Here is an 18,548-nt window from a genome sequence, read left to right as displayed (position 1 = left end):
CCTTCTGAATGGAGCGGCAGTATGTAGGTCCACAGCTGCATCACTTCAACGGGGCTGACAAGGCTCTCTATCCTTCAGCCAAGTCAATGGAGCAATGGAAAAAAAAAGGTAGATAATGGCCCGAACGAGCGGCTGCCTGACCGATCGCCTACTACGTACAGCTAGTGCGGCTGTTCATTTCCATCGCTGTCAGACGGAGATAACATGCTCCCATATGCTGCTAATAAACTATAGCTTTTGCAGCTGCAACAAAAACGCGGTCAGCCGATAATGACCGGAGGACCTATTACAGAAGGCAACGTTCGGAAACAACACTCCTACGAATGGTCAACTGACCATCAGTCCATGCAAAAGATGATAAAAACATTGAAGGGTCCAGAGTAAAAGGGGTCGTGCCAAGAGATAGCCAAGCACTGTACTCTGCTACCTAAAGCATCACATACAGAATTAATGGAACGGCTGGGCATATGTTAGATTAAGGCTACTTTCACATAGGGGTGCACCGAAATGAAAATTCTGGTCCGAAACCGAAAATTCACCTTGACCGAAACTGCCTTTTTGCCCAAATACTTTTAAAAGACCCCCCACCCCATAACAGTGCCATCCACAGACCCCCCCACCTCATAACAGTGCCATCCACAGACCCCCACCCACCCCATAACAGTGCCATCCACAGACACCCCTATTGTACAATTAATAGAAAATAGCGGGGAGGGACTGGGAGGAGGAGCTGGGGGCCGGTGCGTTCACTGTTCTCCGGCCCCCAGCTCCAGTAGTTATAAAATGTTGTACAATTAATAAGGATTCTATTCATGAGGCCCCCTCTGTAGTAGAACATTCAATATAGCCACATCCTACTCACAGGGCTGTTATCTTAATGCTGGCCGGCCGGCAGACGAGCGGCAGCGTCACAACTGACATCATGTGCCCGGCCTACTTTCTGAATGAAGGAGGCGGCGCAGGCATGTGACGTCAGTCGTGACGCTGCCGCTCGTCTGCCCGGCCGGCCAGCATTAAGATGACAGCCCTGTGAGTAGGATGTGGCTGTATTGAATGTTCTACTACAGAGGGGGCCTCATGAATAGAATGCTTATTAATTGCACACATTTTATAACTACTGGAGCTGGGGGCCGGAGAACAGTGAACGCACCGGCCCCCAGCCCCTCCCCGCTATTTCCGGCCAATATGTACAAATATCGGCAGAAACAGATTAGGTGCATTTTCGGCCGCCGAAATTTCGGTGCACCCCTACTTTCACACTTGCGCTTGATCGGATCCGTTCTGAACGGACCCGTTCATATTAATGCAGACGGAGGCTCCGTTCAGTACGGATCCGTCTGCATTAATAACTTAGAAAAATTTCTAAGTGCGCAAGATGCCTGAGCGGATCCGTTCAGACTTTCAATGTAAAGTCAATGGGGGACGGATCCGCTTGAAGATTGAGCCATATGGTGTCATCTTCAAGCGGATCCGTTCCCATTGACTTACATTGTAAGTCTGAACAGATCCGCTCGCCTCTGCACGGCCAGGCGGACAGCGGAACGCTGCAAGCAGCGTTCAGCTGTCCATGCGGAGGCTGAACGCCGCCAGACTCATGCAGTCTGAGCGGATCCACTCCATTCAGACTGCATCAGGGCTGGACGGAGGCGTTCGGGTCCGCTCGTGAGCTCCTTCAAACGGAGCTCACGAGCGGACCGACGAACGCAAGTGTGAAAGTAGCCTTAAGCAGTTTAACCTGAGGGACACTTCATAGGTCAGCTACGTCCAGATCTCAGCTCCTAATTTCTGCAGACATGCTACCATACACAATTACCTAATGTAGGCACAATACCAATACCTGATTCTTGGTCACCAGCCACAGGCACTGGAGGGGTGACAGTCTGATTCTTTGAAGCTAAACCAATAAAATAAATGCAGTGGTGACTGCTGGGAAGTGAGGCGGGTGTCACTAGAAGGATGGTGCCACATTACATTGTGAGACTTTCATGCACAAGTCATGGGTCAAATCTATTACGACATACGGTGTAAAACATGCCATGCATGTGCATGTTATTCCACCCACACTATACCTGGGGTTTTGGCATCCACAGCAGGACTTTCAGAAGCAGATTTTTTTTCTGGAGCTAAAGCAAAAATAAATGTCCTCATTCAGTGAAGCAGCGCTCATATGCTCAGGACACAAGAGATCAGATCTGACCTTCAGGCATTTGATGGGTGGCTGCTGCCTCCACCCCGGTGTATACAGCCAACAGTCTGCAGATATGCACCCTATTGTTTATGGGCACACAGCGTGGCCATGGGATGACAACCATGGAAGAAGCAGCAGCAGTATTCAATTAACTCATTTAATTGTCATTGGCTGCGCAGTAAGGGTGCTGCTACCCAGCGCAGTTACAGAACTTACCTCATTTAGTGGCCTAATTAACCACCGGCGTTCTGCACAGCAGAAATCCTGTACATGATGTAATTGTAGCTGGCCAAGTTCTTTAACTGGGTTGCGAATGCAGGTTTCTAGTTGCAGTAACTGGATCTCATCAGCGCTGTGTGGCAGCACCCTTACTGCACAGCCAATGACCATGCACAATCATATTGCAGAGTTAATTGAACACTGCATGGCCATCCTCTGGCCATATGGCCAATGCCTAGTTGGTAATGTATTCAAACAAGTCCAAGAGGAACAACATAATGAAGAATTGTAAGAGAAGATGCCTCAGCATCATCTGCTGTAATAAATTACTGGATTCCCCATGAAATGTCCTTTTAAAGAGGTTTTCTGGGAGTTAAAAATTGCATATGGTCATCAATACCTAATCAGTGGGGCTCAGAGGAATTCCTTTTCCTAGGCATGTGACATGTCTATAGGTCACATTGTCTTTCTGTAGCGAGTCCTGAGCTGCAATACCAAGCACAGCCACTATACAACGTCCGGCACTGTGCTCAGTCATGCGATGGTTGGAACCCCACTAATCCAATATTTATGACCTGTCCAATGTGGTATCAATATTGAACTCCCATAAAACCCCTTTAACTAGTATTGGGTTGTCCAGCTTTATTACAATACACTGGGGACAATGTAGATGTGTAGACAAGCAATAATACCTGGAGCCTTAGTATCAGCAGGGGGCTCTACTGGAGCCACAGGGGCGGGCAGCTCTGTTTTTGGAACTAAACAGGAAAAGTTCATGATTATCGAGTGTAAAACTATAATTCTGAACATAAGTAGATTGACTTTGAGAAACAAGATATGTAATTCCAGTAGGGAATGTTTTTGGCCTCCAGTAATCTGTAATCTCAGACATTTGTACGGACCCAGTACACTACTCACTGGTGACATCCTCTTTCAGAAGACCAGTCACCCCACAAAACGGAGGAATAGGACCTCCATTCTCAGGATTGGTGGGAGTCTGTCGATTGGGTTTGCCCAGCTACAGGGAAACAGCTTATTACTATACACTGGGGATAATGTCTACACGTCTACAAGCAATAATACCTGGAGCCTTAGTGTCAGCAGGGGGCTCTACTGGAGCCGCAGGGGGCTCTACTGGAGCCACAGGGGCGGGCAGCTCCGTTTTTGGAACTAAACAGGAAAAAAAAAAAATCATGATCATCAAGTGTAAACTAACTAAATAAAAACAAGAGTTAACTCTAGCAAGCAAAACTAGTAACTCTAGGAAGGAAGGCGTCCAGGCTCCAGCATCCGGAGCAGTCATCGCAGGACTTTCAGGGGAAGATAGTTTTACTGGCGCTAGAGCAAAAATCCTCACAATGCAACAAGGGCCGATCAATCCCAGGTTATGGACTCCCGAATCTCCTGACTTGCTCAGACACATACAAGCTAGGCTCGACTGGACATGCATGATTTCTACACTATGGTTAGTCAGCACTGCAAACTGTTCCAAAAAATGAATACCTGGAGTCTTAGTAACAGCAGGGGGCTCTGCAGGAGCCACAGGGGCGGGCAGCTCTGTTTTTGGAACCGAACAGGAAAAGTTCATGATTATAGAGTGTAAAATTATAAATTTTGAACATAACAAGTAGATAGACTTTGGAAAACAAGATATGTAATTCCAGTAATCTCAGACATTTGTACGGGCCCAGTACACTACTCACTGGTGACAGTCTTTCAGAAGACCAGTCACCCCAGAAAACAGAGGAATGGGACCTCCATTCTCAGGATTGGTGGGAGTCTCTGTGGATTGGGGTTGCCCGGCTACTGGAAAACACCTTTTATTACAATACACTGGGGATAATGTTAGTCAGCACTGCAAACCGTGTAGACAAGCAATAATACCTGGAGCCTTAGTATCAGCAGGGGGCTCTACAGGAGCCACAGGGGCGGGCAGCTCTGTTTTTGGAACTAAACAGGAAATATTCATGATTATCGAGTGAAACTATAATATATGCATTTTACATATACAAATAAATGTGGGGTGTAAAAGGTCATAGTGATTTTCCCCACACTGCACACAATACAGGGGTGTCCGGCATCCAGAGCAGTCACTGCAGGACATTCAGGGGCAAGCAGTCATTGCAGAACTTTCAGGGGCAGATGCGTTTTCTAGCGCAGAAGCAAAAATGTAAGTCCTCACAGTGAAACAAAGGCCGATCAATCCCAGGTTATGGACACCCGAATCTCCCGACTTGCTCAGACACATACAAGCTAGGCTCGACTGTTAGTCAGCACTGCAAACTAGTCCAAAAAATGAATACCTGGAGCCTTAGTATCAGCAGGGGGCTCTACTGGAGCCACAGGGGCGGGCAGCTCTGTTTTTGGAACTAAACAGGAAAGATTCATGACTATAGATGGTAAAACTATAAAACACTGCATACAAATAGATAGACAAGCAAAATTAGTAATGACGGCAGGAAAGGCTCCAATCTCCGTCAGTCTAACAATTTACTAATCCTAAAGATGACGTAGGCCTAGGGTGGGTTCACATCTCTGCTAAAGGTTCTGGCAGAGGAGGAAAACCACTTATTACAATACACTGGGGATAAGGTAGACAAGCAATAATACCTGGAGCCTTAGTATCAGCAGGGGGCTCTACTGGAGCCACAGGGGCGGGCAGCTCTGATTTGGGAACTAAACAAGAAAGATTCATGAATATAGACTGTAATTCTATTTAAAAAATACTGCATAGATATAACTAGATTTACTTTGGGAAGTAAGATTTGTAATTCTAGCAGGGAAGGTTTTGGGTCTCCAGCTATTTGTAATCTCAGACATTTTAAGACTACCTGCCACCCCACCAAAACAGGGGAATGGGGCCTCTGTTCTCAGGACTGGTGGGGGTCTCTGTGGATTGGGTTTGCCCGGCTACCAGAAAACGGATTATTACTAAACAAAGGGGATAATGTTAGTCAGCACTGCAAACCATGTAGACAAGCAATACCTGGAGCCTTAGTATCAGCAGGGGGCTCTACAGGAGCCACAGGGGCGGGCAGCTCTGTTTTTGGAACTGAATAGGAAAAATTCATGATTATAGATTGTAAAACTCTAAAAATAAATACTGCATATAACAAGTAGATTGGCTTTGGGAAGCTAGATTTTCAATTCCAACAGGGAAGGTTTTGGGTCTCCAGCAATTTGTAATCTCAGACATTTTAAGAAGACCTGCCACACCACCAAAATGGAAGAGCGGGGCCTCCATTCTGAGGATTGGTGTGGGGGGTCTCTGAATTGGGTTTGCCCGGCTACTGGAAAACAGCTTATTACAATACACTGGGGATGATGTTAGTCAGCACTGCAAACCGTGTAGACAAGCAATAATACCTGGAGCCTTAGGGTCAGCAGGGGGCTCTACAGGAGCCACAGGGGCGGGCAGCTCTGTTTTTGTAGCTAAACAGGAAAAGTTCATGATTTTCAAGTGTAAAACTATAATATCAAAAACAACAAGTAGATTGACCGACATGCAAAATTAGTAATTCCAGCAGCGAAGATTTGGGGCTCCAGTCGGCAAAAATCTGTAAGCCCAGACATTTGTACAGACCTAGTATATTACTCCCTGGTGACCTATCCTCTGTAAAATGGGATCTGTGACCAGTTTAATACACAATAAAGGCGGTTCTAGTAGGCTTAATACAAATACCGGATTCTCGGTCACCCGCCACAGGCACAGAGAAGGTCATGGGTAGGCTGAGTCTTTGAAGCAAAAAAAATAATTTTTTAAAAAAAAGCTGCTGTGACTACTGGGAAGCGAGGGGGGGGGGGGTCACTGTAAGGCTGGTGCTACACGCAAGCTGTGACTAGCAGTCCGTGTCCATAGGATTACACTGACATGACCATACACCTTGGCCAGCTGCAGCAGAAAGCTTGCTGGCTCAGAGGCATTCCTCCTGACCGGTCAGCATGGAGACTAGAGAACACCTCCCTGCCAGACACCAGTGGCCGAGGCTCATCTCCTGTGAAGAGGTTCGAGCACGTTAAAATTTAAGATGCTCAATCCACCTTCCCCCAAATTATGCCATCAGCAGGACAGTCAGGACACCACTATATACATCGTTGGCTAGAACGGTCAAAATTGTTAAGTTCCATCATTGTGCATGGCTACCGTGAGTTATGCGACTTTCATGCACAAGTCGCAGAGAAAACGTGTCAGATCCAATGTTAAGTCATGCATGTCCCTTTTACTTGGCCCACACAGTACCTGGAGCTTCGGCATCCGCAGCAGGCTCTGCAGGACGTACAGAGGCAGATTTGTTTTCTGGAGCTAAAGCAAAAATAAATGTCCTCATTCAGTGAAAATAAGATTTGGCTGGAAACACCCAAATGGACCTTTAATGCCAACAATGCAATCAAACTTCTAATGGGAATAGTAGAAGATAAGAACAGATGCCTCAGAATTACTGCTAGAGAACACTCAAGTCAAGAGAGGTGATGGGTCCTCCAAGTAAAGACGCTCCAACTTATTTCTGCTTTAGCAAATTCTTTTACTCCCCACGAAATGTCCCAGAAAGCGGAGGGGTCCAATTTAATTAGGATTGGGTAACAGATACCAGGCTTTATTACAATACATTGGGAATAAGGTTAGTCCTCAGCACTGCAAACCGTGTAGACAATCAATACCTGGAGCCTTAGTGTCAGCAGGGGGCTCTACAGGAGCCACAGGGGCGGGCAGCTCTGATTTTGGAACTAAACAAGAAAGATTCATGATTATAGACTGTAAAAGTATAATACTGAATATAACAAGTAGATTGACTTTGGGAAACAAGATATGTAATTCCAGCAGGCAACGTTTTGGGTCTCCAGTAATCTCAGACATTTGTACGGACCCAGTACACTACTCACTGGTGACAACCTCTTTAAGAATACCTGCCACCCCACCAAAACAGAGGAATAGGACCTCCATTCTCAGGATTGGTGGGAGTCTCTGTGGATTGGGGTTGCCCGGCTACTGGAAAACACCTTTTATTACAATACACTGGGGATAATGTTAGTCAGCACTGCAAACCGTGTAGACAAGCAATAATACCTGGAGCCTTAGTATCAGCAGAGGGCTCTACAGGAGCCACAGGGGCAGGCAGCTCTGATTTTGTAGCTAAACAAGAAAGTTACGATTACCAACCGTGTAAAAGTATCTAAAATAATACTGCATATAAGAATTGGCAAAATTACTAATGCTAGTGATGAAGATTTTGGCCCAGTACATTACACACTGGTGGCTCCATTATATATGACATTGCTCACTAGCATTCCCCGAGTGGTCATTTTCCCCTGAGCTCGTGTGTGGAGTCTAGCCGCCACGAGGCCTCACATACACAGTATATATATAGCGGAGATCTCTTACAAAAACGGAGAAGCCCCGTTATAGTGCCTAGAAAAAAGTAATATGTTGGGATACTAACATGTATGACCACCTTGAATTGTGTTGCTCTCGTGCACAAGTCATATGTGCGACATTATTCTGACAATGTAAAAAAAAAAAAAATCTTGTCCGGTTATTCTCCCCACACTATACCTGGGGTTTTGACATCCACAATAGACACTGCAGGTCTTTCTGAGGCAGACGTGTTTTCTGGAGCTAAAGCAATATATATCAGTATTAGGCCTCATGCACACAACTGGTGTGTGTTTTGCGGTCTGCAAACCGCAGATGGCGTCCGTGGGCGTTCTGCCATTTTGCGGAACGGCACGGACAGCCTTTAATATAACTGCCTATTCTTGTCCGCAAAGCGCGGACAAGAATACGACATGTCTTTTTTGCGGACCACGGAACAGAGCAGCGGATGTAGACAGCACATGGAGTGCTGTTCGCATCTTTTGCGGCCCCATTGAAGTGAATGGGTCCGCATCCGAGCCGCCAAAACTGCGGTTTGGATGCGGCCCAAAACAATGGCCGTGTGCATAAGGAACCGCTGTGTAACTAAGTTCACATCTCCGTTAAGAGATCCAGCAGGCTGTTCTGGCACAGCGAAACCTGCCATATCCTCTACTTCACCGCCGTATCCCTACTGACTGCAATAAGGTCCAGCAGTGATCCGGACGATTTCCAACATAAATGCTGGGTTTTTAAGCCAGACAAAAAACGCTGCCTGCAGTGCCTTCCTCCCATCTCCAAAATGGAGGTGCGAACGTAGGCTTAGTCTGTTAACAAATGTGACATCTATGGAAGAGATCCACACTGTTGAGTACCTGGGGCTTTCGATACAGCAATGGACTCCGCAGGGACCACAGTAGGAGGGGTCTCTACTTTAGGAGTTAAACAAACAAGTTTAGAGTGCAGAATACATGAAGCTAAACTACTGACAAATAGGTGTTCCGTTGTCCAGACACACAAGACAATTCCTGGAGGCTCAGACTGCCATGGCTAAATAAACATGTACACCCATATGTACCTGGTGCTTTCGATTCAGCAATGGTGTCAGCAGGGAGTGCGGTAGGGGGAGTCTCTAATTTAGGAGCTAAAGAAACCAACATATTTAGAGTGCAGAAGATACGAAGAAAAACTACTGACAAATAGGCGTGCGGTGTCCAGACAAGACAATTCCTGGGGGCTCAGGCTGCCATCTCAACATAAACACGTACACCCATATGTACCTGGGGCTTTGGTTTTCACAGTGGAGTCTGCAGGGACCACAGCAGGAGGGGTCTGTAATTTTGGGGCTAAAGAAACAAGTATGTTCAAAGTAAGATTCAGACTGCCATTCATCTGAACAACCCCATAAACGTACACAAAATAACCCTGGGTGCATGCTAAGGACAACGTCAGAACGAAGAGCAGAGGAAGAAATCCAAGAACCACCTTTCCCCTCACACGATTAGCTTGGGACGGCAAACAGCACAAAAGTCAGAATAAAGGCCGAGGACTACGCAAAAACGTAACTGTAAGGGTCCATTCATACTTCCGTAGTGCATTGCGGATCCGCAATACACCCAGCCAGCACCCCCACGGAAATGCTTATTCTTGTCTGCAATTTTGGACAAGAATAGGACATGTTCTATTTTTTTCCCCAAGCCCCGGACCATAAGATCAGCGGCACGCTCGGGAAATGCGGATGCAGAGAGCACATAGTGTGCTCTCCGCATCCATTCCTTCCACCTAGAGAATGAATGGGTCTGCACCCGTTCCGCAATTTGCAGAACGGATGCGGACCCATTATTACGGACGTGTGAATGGAGCCTTACTGCGAGACAAAGATATGACGACACTGACATTAGGAGGAGGCTACTGAAGCAGTCCTGCAACCGGAAGTCTTAATGCACCCAACAAGTAGGTCAATGAGGCTCCAAATAGTCTACCCACCCACTAAAATGCCACAGGGAACCTGCGGATACAACATAAAGCCATTCTTCCATTACAGAGACATGCCAACTTCACATGCAGCACGGCCTACAATACAGCGCACCATTCCTTAGATTTGGGATCATTACTTATTTAGACCCCTGTACGAGGGACATGCAGTCATGCAGCCAAGATACCTGGTGCTTTAGATTCAGCAACAGGAGCTTTAGAGGCACCAGACTTAGATTTTTTCTTTCGTGCTAAAACAAATAAATATGTTTTTACAGGAGCAATTTCTCAAGAATCAGTCACTAAATATTTGGTTACTCAGTACTGTGAGCTCTGGAGTCAGCAGCAGGACCTGCAGGGGTCTGAGGCTTGGTTTTTAAGGCTAAATCAAACACACATGCCGACTGATTACTGGAATGCACGTCTTCTCTCTCCAAGAACTGCGACATGGAAGTGACTTCAAACAACATGCAAGCATAATATCTGGAGATTTAGGGACACACCAGAAGTGGCGCGGTCTGTGGTATAAGACGCTGGCAGCGTCATCCATAGCAACCAGCACTAAAGAAAACCCTCAGACCTGCCAACGGTCCAAAATAAAAATGGCCCGACCCTCCTGCTACATGCAGCTGTACAGCATGTGACTGCTGCAGCCGAATCTGTGGTTTTGTCAGGACTGAGCCCCTGACTGGGGAAAAGAGCGCATGTACAACTAATTAAAGGGGTTGTCTCACCTCAGCAAATAGCATTTATCACATAGAGAAAGTTAATCCAGTGCAATCTGCAGGCACCATGTTCAAGAACCGATTGATATATATAGTTTGGTGGGAAAAGTTTCAGGAAAACAGAATATCCAGATCTACTTATTTCATAAATCTCTTAGGGTACTTTCACACTAGCGTTTTTCTTTTCCGGCATAGAGTTCCGTCCTAGGGGCTCTATACGGGAAAAGGACTGATCAGTTTTATTCCCATGCATTCTAAATAAAGAGAAATCCGTTCAGGATGTCTTCAGTTCAGTCACTGAACAGCGTTTTGGACTGAGGAAATACAGCTCTCCGTCCAAAATTCCGGATCAGTTGCCGGATCCGGCATTAATTTATATTGAAATGTATTAGTTCCGGATCCGGCATTAAAAATACCAGAATGTGCATGTGCAGACCGGAAAAGATGTGAAAAAAATATATAGAAGGGGGATCAGTTTGTCCATGACAAAGAGACCGATCCGTTCTTGCAATGCATTTGTAGACTGATCCGCATCCGTCTACAAACGCTGTCCGTTTGCATGCAGATTGCCGGATCCAGCGACGGAACTGCTTGCTGGGTGACTGCCGCAAGTGTGAAAGTAGCCTTACAAATCTACTAAAAAATGTTAGCAACACCGCAAACAGTTACAAAGTCACTCAGGCTTAGACGAGCAAATATACCTGGAGCCTTAGTATCAGCAGGGGGCCGTACAGGAGCCAGCACTGTTTTTGGAAACAAACAGGAAAAGCTCATGAATATCAATGGTGTAAGGGCCAGTAACATGGGCAGATTGTGCTGCGGACCTCCCGACAAAGGTTTGCTTGTTGGGCGATTATGTGCTGCTGATAGACAATGAAATTGTATGGTGCTAAACTAGATTCATTTCTATGGGGCCATGCACATATCTATTTACATGTATCTGCGTGACTTCCCTTGTTCTGGTCCATATTGTAAACGAGAATAACTTTTTATTGATTGGGGAGAGAAAAATAAGTGACGTACACAGAAGGGATCTGTATTGTATGGATACATTGCTTGTGGGTTGAAATACAGACAGCAGTGTGCATGAAGGCCAAAAGCTGGGGAATCATTTTATGTTGAGAGATCTAGTCAAGGACAAACCAGCCTGAACCTGATCATCCTGACAGTAATCTCCACACCCAAAGCACTAGCACAAAGATGGCTGGGATACCTCATAACAAGCAACTGCCTTTTGTGTCGCCCCCACTTCCTCATAGATTGTAAGCTCTTGCGAGCAGCATTGGCTGGTAACTTTGTGATCTCTTGTTTTGTACATAAACCCTCTGAACTGTCAAGTGTTGCTTTAGGCTCCATTCACACGTCCATAATAATGGGTCCGCATCCGTTTAGCAAATTGCAAAACGGGTGCGGACCCATTCATTCTCTATGGGAACGGAATGGATGTGGAGAGCACACTATGTGCTCTCCGCATCTCCTGAGCGCGCCCACGATCTCTCGGGCCTCGGCTCCAAAAAATAAAAAATAAAAAAATAGAACATGTCCTATTGCGAACAAGAATAGGCATTTCTATGGGTGCCGGCCGGGTGTATTGCGTATCCGCAATACACTACGAACGTGTGAATGGAGCCCAATATGGTGGCACTATTTATATATACAGATTATTAGTATCCAGTCCTAGAGAACAAGTAAAGCCTGAAATTGCAGGAACAGGAGGCGCGCCCTATGACGACATACACATTACAACATTCAGTGCTGTCCAGCTCCACTAGAACAGGTATTTTGCAATGTTAGTTCCTGGCTGTACACGGCACACGGTTAGTGAACAGATCAGCAGCACTACCGTCATACCTGGAGTTTTGGTGGGTGTAGGAGTCCCAGAGGGAGGGGAGACGCCATCTGCGACTGAACAGATTGACAAAAGATAATGCAAAACTATCCTTAGGCTACCTGCACATGGCGGCAGGTTTACAAACAGAGAAACCACAGATTTCCAAGCTTTTCGGTAATGTACTTCTTGCCTTGCAAGAAAGAGGGTGGGATCCACACAAAAGAAGCGCACAACAAATTGGCATGCCAATTTAAAACCTGCACCAAATAAAAATAAAAAAAGCAGACTGTACATGAGCTTTGCAAAGTCTCACACACTGATTGTGCTGGATTACACTGCAGTTTTTACACACAAGAATTTGCAAGGAAAAACTGCACATGATCCGCAATGTGTGCAAGTAGCCTTACAGCTCTAAAAGCGTACCTACAGTACCTCACCATGATGCAGAAAGATGCCACCGCACCGTTCCCATCTCAGCCTTTCATGGTTGCATTTATAGCTCCCATTCACTTCTATGAGAGTTACAGAAATACACAGCCCTGGCAGCTGCTGACAAGGGCAATTCCGATCGCTGCCGTGAAAGCCTGACATGGGAAAACCCATGAACATTAAGAAGCAACTAAAGCTGCATTCATATCTTAGGAGATCCGGCAGGCTGTCTAGCACAGAGCATCCGTCTGGATCCTCTAATTCACAGAATCTCCGACTGCAATGAGGTCCGGATGATTTCCAGAATAAATACCGGGTTTGGGTCGGACCAATACCGTGGATAAAGCCTCTTGCACACGGCCTAAGTTAAATGGAGATGTGAACGCAGTCTAACTTGGTGGCAGAGAGGATGCCTGACTATCCTAGAACAGTCCTGTACGGGAACAATCAATCCCAGGACAACCAAGGAAGATTACAGACACTGAAGGTTGCAACTGGGATTTCTGCGATCACAGCTAAAAATACACAAACCTATCAAACTTTCTTTGGGATTTAAAAAGGTTTTAATTTAATAGATATGTCGCAAAATAGCAAATGCCCACTATCAACTAAAACATTCACTGCAATACAACAAAGCACTGCAAAAACCATCAGCACCCCATGGAAATTCATAGCACCCAGGCCTGAAAGGGAAAACGGCGAACACAGTGTTATGCCAAAAACTACAAGAGGGCAGCAGACCGTATGCTGAAGGAAATGCTTGAATTGATGTACTCAGTCAGCACATTCCCACAATGTAGAGAAGGGTGGAGTGGACTACACTGGATGGGGTAAACTCATTAAAAGTAAAATTTATTGAGGTTAACGCCACAACTATGGTCTCCCGAGATGAATGTTTTGAGGCCAGATGCATAAAATTGGTCTGCATGCCATTTTATAGATTAGTACCGCTGGTGGGATCCAGGGACATATGATTTGGCAGGTTACTGGTCAGTGGCAGTGAAGGCTGCGTTTCCATGCGGTAATCACCTCTGCTGTATGGGGGACATGTCACCAATTGCTCGTTTTCATAGAAATCATTGTTCCTGCGCAGCAGACCTTGTTTCGCAGCCCCTGCTGCACATGAACAGTCATTTTCAGTGACGGCAGAGCGACACTATCACCCGATGAACAAGTGATTGTCGGCACCTTTTACATAGACCAATTATTGGGAATGAGCATTTACACTAATACTCATCTCAGATAATCTGACAGAGCACTGGCTTGTCTAAAAGGACCCTTAGGCCCGATTCAGACAGCCATAATATCTGGTCCAAGTGTGCAACAAACTGCACAAAGATTGCACTCAGACCCACAGAAGTAAATAGTGCAATTCATACACAGACCGAGGGTCTACTACTGAGTAGGCCTCTGGCACTAGGTTTGTGTCCTACGCAGACATCCAGCTCCCACTGCATGTTAAAGGTTTGTAATACGGCAGTGTGAATCAGGCCTTATGTGAAGAGACCAGATTTCTATGTATGTGATAGAGGCCTGTCTTCTTTGTTACCATTTACAGGAAACGTTACGTAAGTGGACATTTGAGCAAACACGCGATACTCATCGAGAGATACCTACCTGACGGCTTTGGAGCGGCTTCAGCTTGTGCCGTCCGAGAAGCCTCACCAGTCACCTCGGGGTTCTGAGAGACGGGCTTTTTCTCCTCCGCTACTACAGCCAGTTCTGGGGGCACAGCAGCCTCGCCAGTGGATGAGGGAGAAGGTACTGCAATATCAGCAGCGGGTGAACAAACAAGGATTCTACATCTAGTGACCACACAGCCACATGCAGTTAGAGATAAAAACCACAACGCAAGTTCAAAGGGGTTGTGTAGTGGTTTAATAAATTGATGACTATGCTGGGGATAGGTCACCAATATCAGAATGGCAGGTGTCTGACTCTCAGTGCTCGACACGAGTAGGAGCACCACCAATCCGATATTGATGACTTACCCGAGGACATGGCAGAGCCCTTTTAAGTAGTGACATCAAGTCCTAAAGCCCCTTGAGCTGTAAAGCAGAATCTTTCACTCCTGTATGAAATGTACTGCAATCGGATCCAAGCACGCAGAACTAAGAAGCATGGCTAGACCTCAATCTTTTCCATTTCAAATCAGGTAACAAACTACAAGACTATATAAAAGCAAGGTGAATTTTAGCCTCGTCTCAAAATACTTGAGAAGACGTGTAGAGAAAAATATATGATACACATCAAATGTGCCCAGGGCCGATGTGCAGCATAACCAGACTAGTGCGAGTGAAACGCAAGCAGTATTAGTAGGAGTACAGGAGCAAGTCACACCTGAGGCCTCTACTCATCCACCATGAGCGCTCCATCTCAAATTAAATGAACATGACACACTGACTAATACGCAAGAACGCTGTGGGAGCGCCTGATGGATGAGCAGCAGGTTTAGTGGTCATACACTTACCCGTCTCAGCTTGAGGCTGGTGGAGTTCTTGCTCCGCAACAGGGACGGTTTCTGTGGCTTCACCAGGCATTTCTGAAATCAACAAGATGGAAACCCTTCAGTCTAGCGTTGGTTATTATGTTGTGGTGCTCCTCTAGAATTCATTTCTTAACATCCACTGGAGATAATGAGGACACCGGGGGCTGGGTTTACAGCTTCAGGATTTTGATGCAGTGTTTGAAGCCAAGTCATTTTTTTTCAAATTCCTTTTCTGGTTTGGCTTCAAAGACTACATAAAAAAATCCTGAAGGTGTAACCTCACTATAAAAGGCTGGTTCACATGGCGTGCCGGTGGCCTGTTCCAGCTGGACAAAAAACAGCTGCACGCAGTGGTATCTGCCCGGCCACAACCCAGCATTTATGTCGGAAAACCACCAGACCCTATTATGGTCAATGGTGATCCGACCTCAGGCAGGCTGTTTCTCTGCTGGATATCCTATATGGCCGTGAACGTACACCCGAGGAGCAGTAACCTGTGAAACCCCACTGAATGGGGCTAATCCGCATGCAGATCCATGGCAGAAACCCAAGGCTCTGCGTTCTGCCACTGATTCCACAGGCAAAATTCTTGAACTTAGGGCTCTCACAAGCGGTCCAAAGCAGATCAGTTTTGCCCTAATGCATTCTGAATAGAAAAGGATCTGCTCAGAATGCATCGGTTTGCCTCCGATCAGTCACCATTCCGCTCTGGAGGCGGACACCAAAAAGCTGCCTGCAGCATTTTGGTGTCCGTCTGACAAAACTGAACCAAACGGATCCGTCCCGGCACAAATTGTAAGTCAATGGGGACAGATCCATTTTCTCTGGCACAATAGAAAACGGTTCTGTCCCCATAGACTTTCAATGGAGTTCATGACGGATCCGTCTTGGCTATGTTACAGATAAGGGTACTTTCACACTTGCGGCAGAGGATTCCGGCAGGCATCGGCGCCAGATCAGTCAAAACGCATGCAAACTGATGGCATTTGTCATTGAAATGCCGGATCCGTCTCTCCGGTGTGATCCGGCATTTTTGCGGTCCGAGCATGTGCAGACAGCAATGCCGGATCCAGCATTAATGCATGTCAATGGGGGAAAACGATGGATCCCGCATTCCGGATGTTTGGACGGAGAGAAAACCTTAGCATGCTGCGGTATTATCTCTGTCATGAAAAGGCAAAGAGACCGAACTGAAGACATCCTGAACGGATTACTCTCCATTCAGAATGCACGGGGATATGCCTGATCAGTTATTTTCCAGTATAGAGCCCCCGCGACTGAACTCTATGCTGGAAAAGAATAATGCTAGTGTGAAAATAGCCTAATACAAACAGATCCGTTCATGACGGGTGCACGTGGTTGTATTATTGTAACGGATCCTTTTTTTTGCAGATCCATGATGGATCCACCCAAAAAGCTAGTGTGAAAGTATCCTTTCCCTGTAGCTGACCACAGGCCTAAATATTCCACCACAATAACTATCCAGTGTCTTGAAGACTTCTCTTCTAACAAGCACTGGCTGGAACTAGACCAAATGATTCAAATGCACGATCCAACCATCAACACATTAGACCAGGGATCCGCAACCTTCGGCACTCCAGTTGTAGTGAAACTACAACACCCAGCATGCACACGTAATTGGCTGTTCTTATAAAAGTGAAAGGAGTTGTAGTTTTGGAACAGCTGGAGGTTGTCAATCCCTGCACTAGACTAAACTCCCATGTCAAGGAGATACTTCTGGGTAGGACAGTCAAAGGGTCAGCTGTCCAGACCACATTGGGTCTAGTTCTGAAACCCTCACCGATCAGCTTCTGAAATACTTCGGCCAAGTTCGCATCAATGCTTTTCTTAATCTCCATTCAAGGAGCAGAATTGGAAAAAAAAAAAATGGGGTCTGACCCATCGCATGACAGACCCCCAAAGAACATAACGGGGATCATGAAGCATTACAGTCACCTGGCCCGGGATTTTCAGGACCAGATCGCCCTGCACTCTATGCCATTTTGGCCTTCATTGTGACGCAGCCTCAAGGCAAATGTGAATGAGACCTCACAGGGAACATAAAGACCACTGCAGTTTAGAGAACTACTTTAACAATTGCCTTCTACGTTCAGTTTATCAGAACCAGAGTGATATAGGGCACTGACCCTGCCTGCGATAGGCGACTGTAGCACACTGCCCCAAGCTGGCCTTTGCAGATCTTGTGAGGAGATCTCTTAGACCCATTAGATCCTGGCGGATCCCACAGCTCAGCGGGCCCCTAACAACCCACTTACAAAGTAGAAATTGCCCCACCTGTTGCTCCTAGAGACGAGCAGCGCCGGGAACCAGAGCGCCCCTCTCCAGACACCGCCTTACACAGCTAGGGCAGGGGCTTACAACCTGCAGCAGTCCAGCTGTTGTGCAACTACTAACATGTGCTACTCACTTCTATGGGAGCTGTGAGAGGAGCCCTGCAGGGGCGCACCCTAACAGTTGAAGTTTCGGCCAGGGGTGCTGACCCACGAGTTCTGGTTCTTAGGGCCGCTTTCCTCTTGGTTGAGGGCCAGTTTAGAGGGACCCTCAGACAGTCCACACCAGAGGCCTGGGTCACGTCAGGCAGCCATGGCTTACAGGACACGTGAGACCAGGTCGGGCCCAGCACGGAGAGCCCCAATAGGACGAGGACACAGCGAATCCTCACGGAGACGTCTCTCCGCGGAGCAGCACGTCTGCCCCCTCGCTCTCCATGTTACTTCCCCGGTACCGGCGCCTTCCTCGACAGTTCTTAAGGTCAGGCCGAGCCCCCTCCGCCGCCATACACCCCGTATCAGTCACACGGCACCCTCCCCTTACCCTGGACAGTTTCTGGACGAGGATTTACTCACGAGAACGTTTAGGATGGAACTGGATGCAAAAGAAACACTTACTGTGTGAGGAGTTCAGTTCCAAGATGGCGGAAGAAAGAACGCCCAGAGCGAACTGCTTCCGGGATATCGCGGGCGAGGAGGGGTTGTACTTCCGGGGCGGCACCTGCTGCCAGGAGACATGTGGGAATGTGTAATGGCTGCAAGCGGCAGCTGCTGGTGCCCGTCACACGCGGCAGTGCTGTGTGCTATATATAACCTCCATATCTCCATGATTAGAGACGCATGCGGACAGCGGGTGTGAACCTGCCATTCAGTCCTCCTGCGGCATGAGCAGCGTCAGCAACTTTGTTTAACCTCTTCCTGCCGCAGCAATTTTCCATTTTTTTTTTTTTTTTTTTTTACTCTGCCGTCCCAGAGCCAGAGCCATTATTACACAGAGACATATGAGAGCTTGATTTATGCAGGACAAGCTGTACTTTCCATTATATAACCCAT

At 46.8% G+C, this 18,548-nt stretch overlaps 1 protein-coding gene across 13 annotated transcripts in view; it reads right to left on the bottom strand.

Moving 5' to 3' along the window:
* NACA (nascent polypeptide associated complex subunit alpha) overlaps nt 1–18,191 on the bottom strand; it is a 33,452-nt gene extending 15,261 nt beyond the window's left edge. For 8 of the 13 annotated variants that reach the window (XM_044284742.1, XM_044284743.1, XM_044284744.1 and 5 more), the window contains exons 1-23: nt 18,114–18,188; nt 15,187–15,258; nt 14,334–14,480; nt 12,308–12,361; nt 11,158–11,199; nt 9,920–9,982; nt 9,038–9,103; nt 8,836–8,901; nt 8,633–8,689; nt 7,959–8,021; nt 7,473–7,538; nt 7,067–7,132; nt 6,648–6,710; nt 5,774–5,839; nt 5,394–5,459; nt 5,018–5,083; nt 4,711–4,797; nt 4,292–4,357; nt 3,911–3,976; nt 3,491–3,577; nt 3,100–3,165; nt 2,070–2,123; nt 1,838–1,894 (exon numbers count right to left, since the gene is read on the bottom strand). In XM_044284742.1, coding sequence (XP_044140677.1) covers nt 1,838–1,894; nt 2,070–2,123; nt 3,100–3,165; nt 3,491–3,577; nt 3,911–3,976; nt 4,292–4,357; nt 4,711–4,797; nt 5,018–5,083; nt 5,394–5,459; nt 5,774–5,839; nt 6,648–6,710; nt 7,067–7,132; nt 7,473–7,538; nt 7,959–8,021; nt 8,633–8,689; nt 8,836–8,901; nt 9,038–9,103; nt 9,920–9,982; nt 11,158–11,199; nt 12,308–12,361; nt 14,334–14,480; nt 15,187–15,256 — 1,504 coding nt within the window. In that variant the 5' untranslated portion in view covers nt 15,257–15,258; nt 18,114–18,188. Of the gene's footprint in view, nt 1–1,837; nt 1,895–2,069; nt 2,124–3,099; nt 3,166–3,490; nt 3,578–3,910; nt 3,977–4,291; nt 4,358–4,710; nt 4,798–5,017; nt 5,084–5,393; nt 5,460–5,773; nt 5,840–6,647; nt 6,711–7,066; nt 7,133–7,472; nt 7,539–7,958; nt 8,022–8,632; nt 8,690–8,835; nt 8,902–9,037; nt 9,104–9,919; nt 9,983–11,157; nt 11,200–12,307; nt 12,362–14,333; nt 14,481–15,186; nt 15,259–18,113 lie in introns of all 13 variants that reach the window. The other 5 variants (XM_044284753.1, XM_044284754.1, XM_044284751.1 and 2 more) reach the window with 4 other exon arrangements.
* Nucleotides 18,192–18,548: the final 357 nt, after the last annotated feature.

Source organism: Bufo gargarizans, chromosome 3, assembly GCF_014858855.1.
Source record: "Bufo gargarizans isolate SCDJY-AF-19 chromosome 3, ASM1485885v1, whole genome shotgun sequence".
NCBI lineage: Eukaryota > Metazoa > Chordata > Amphibia > Anura > Bufonidae > Bufo > Bufo gargarizans.
This window is presented reverse-complemented; position numbering and strand designations above follow the sequence as displayed.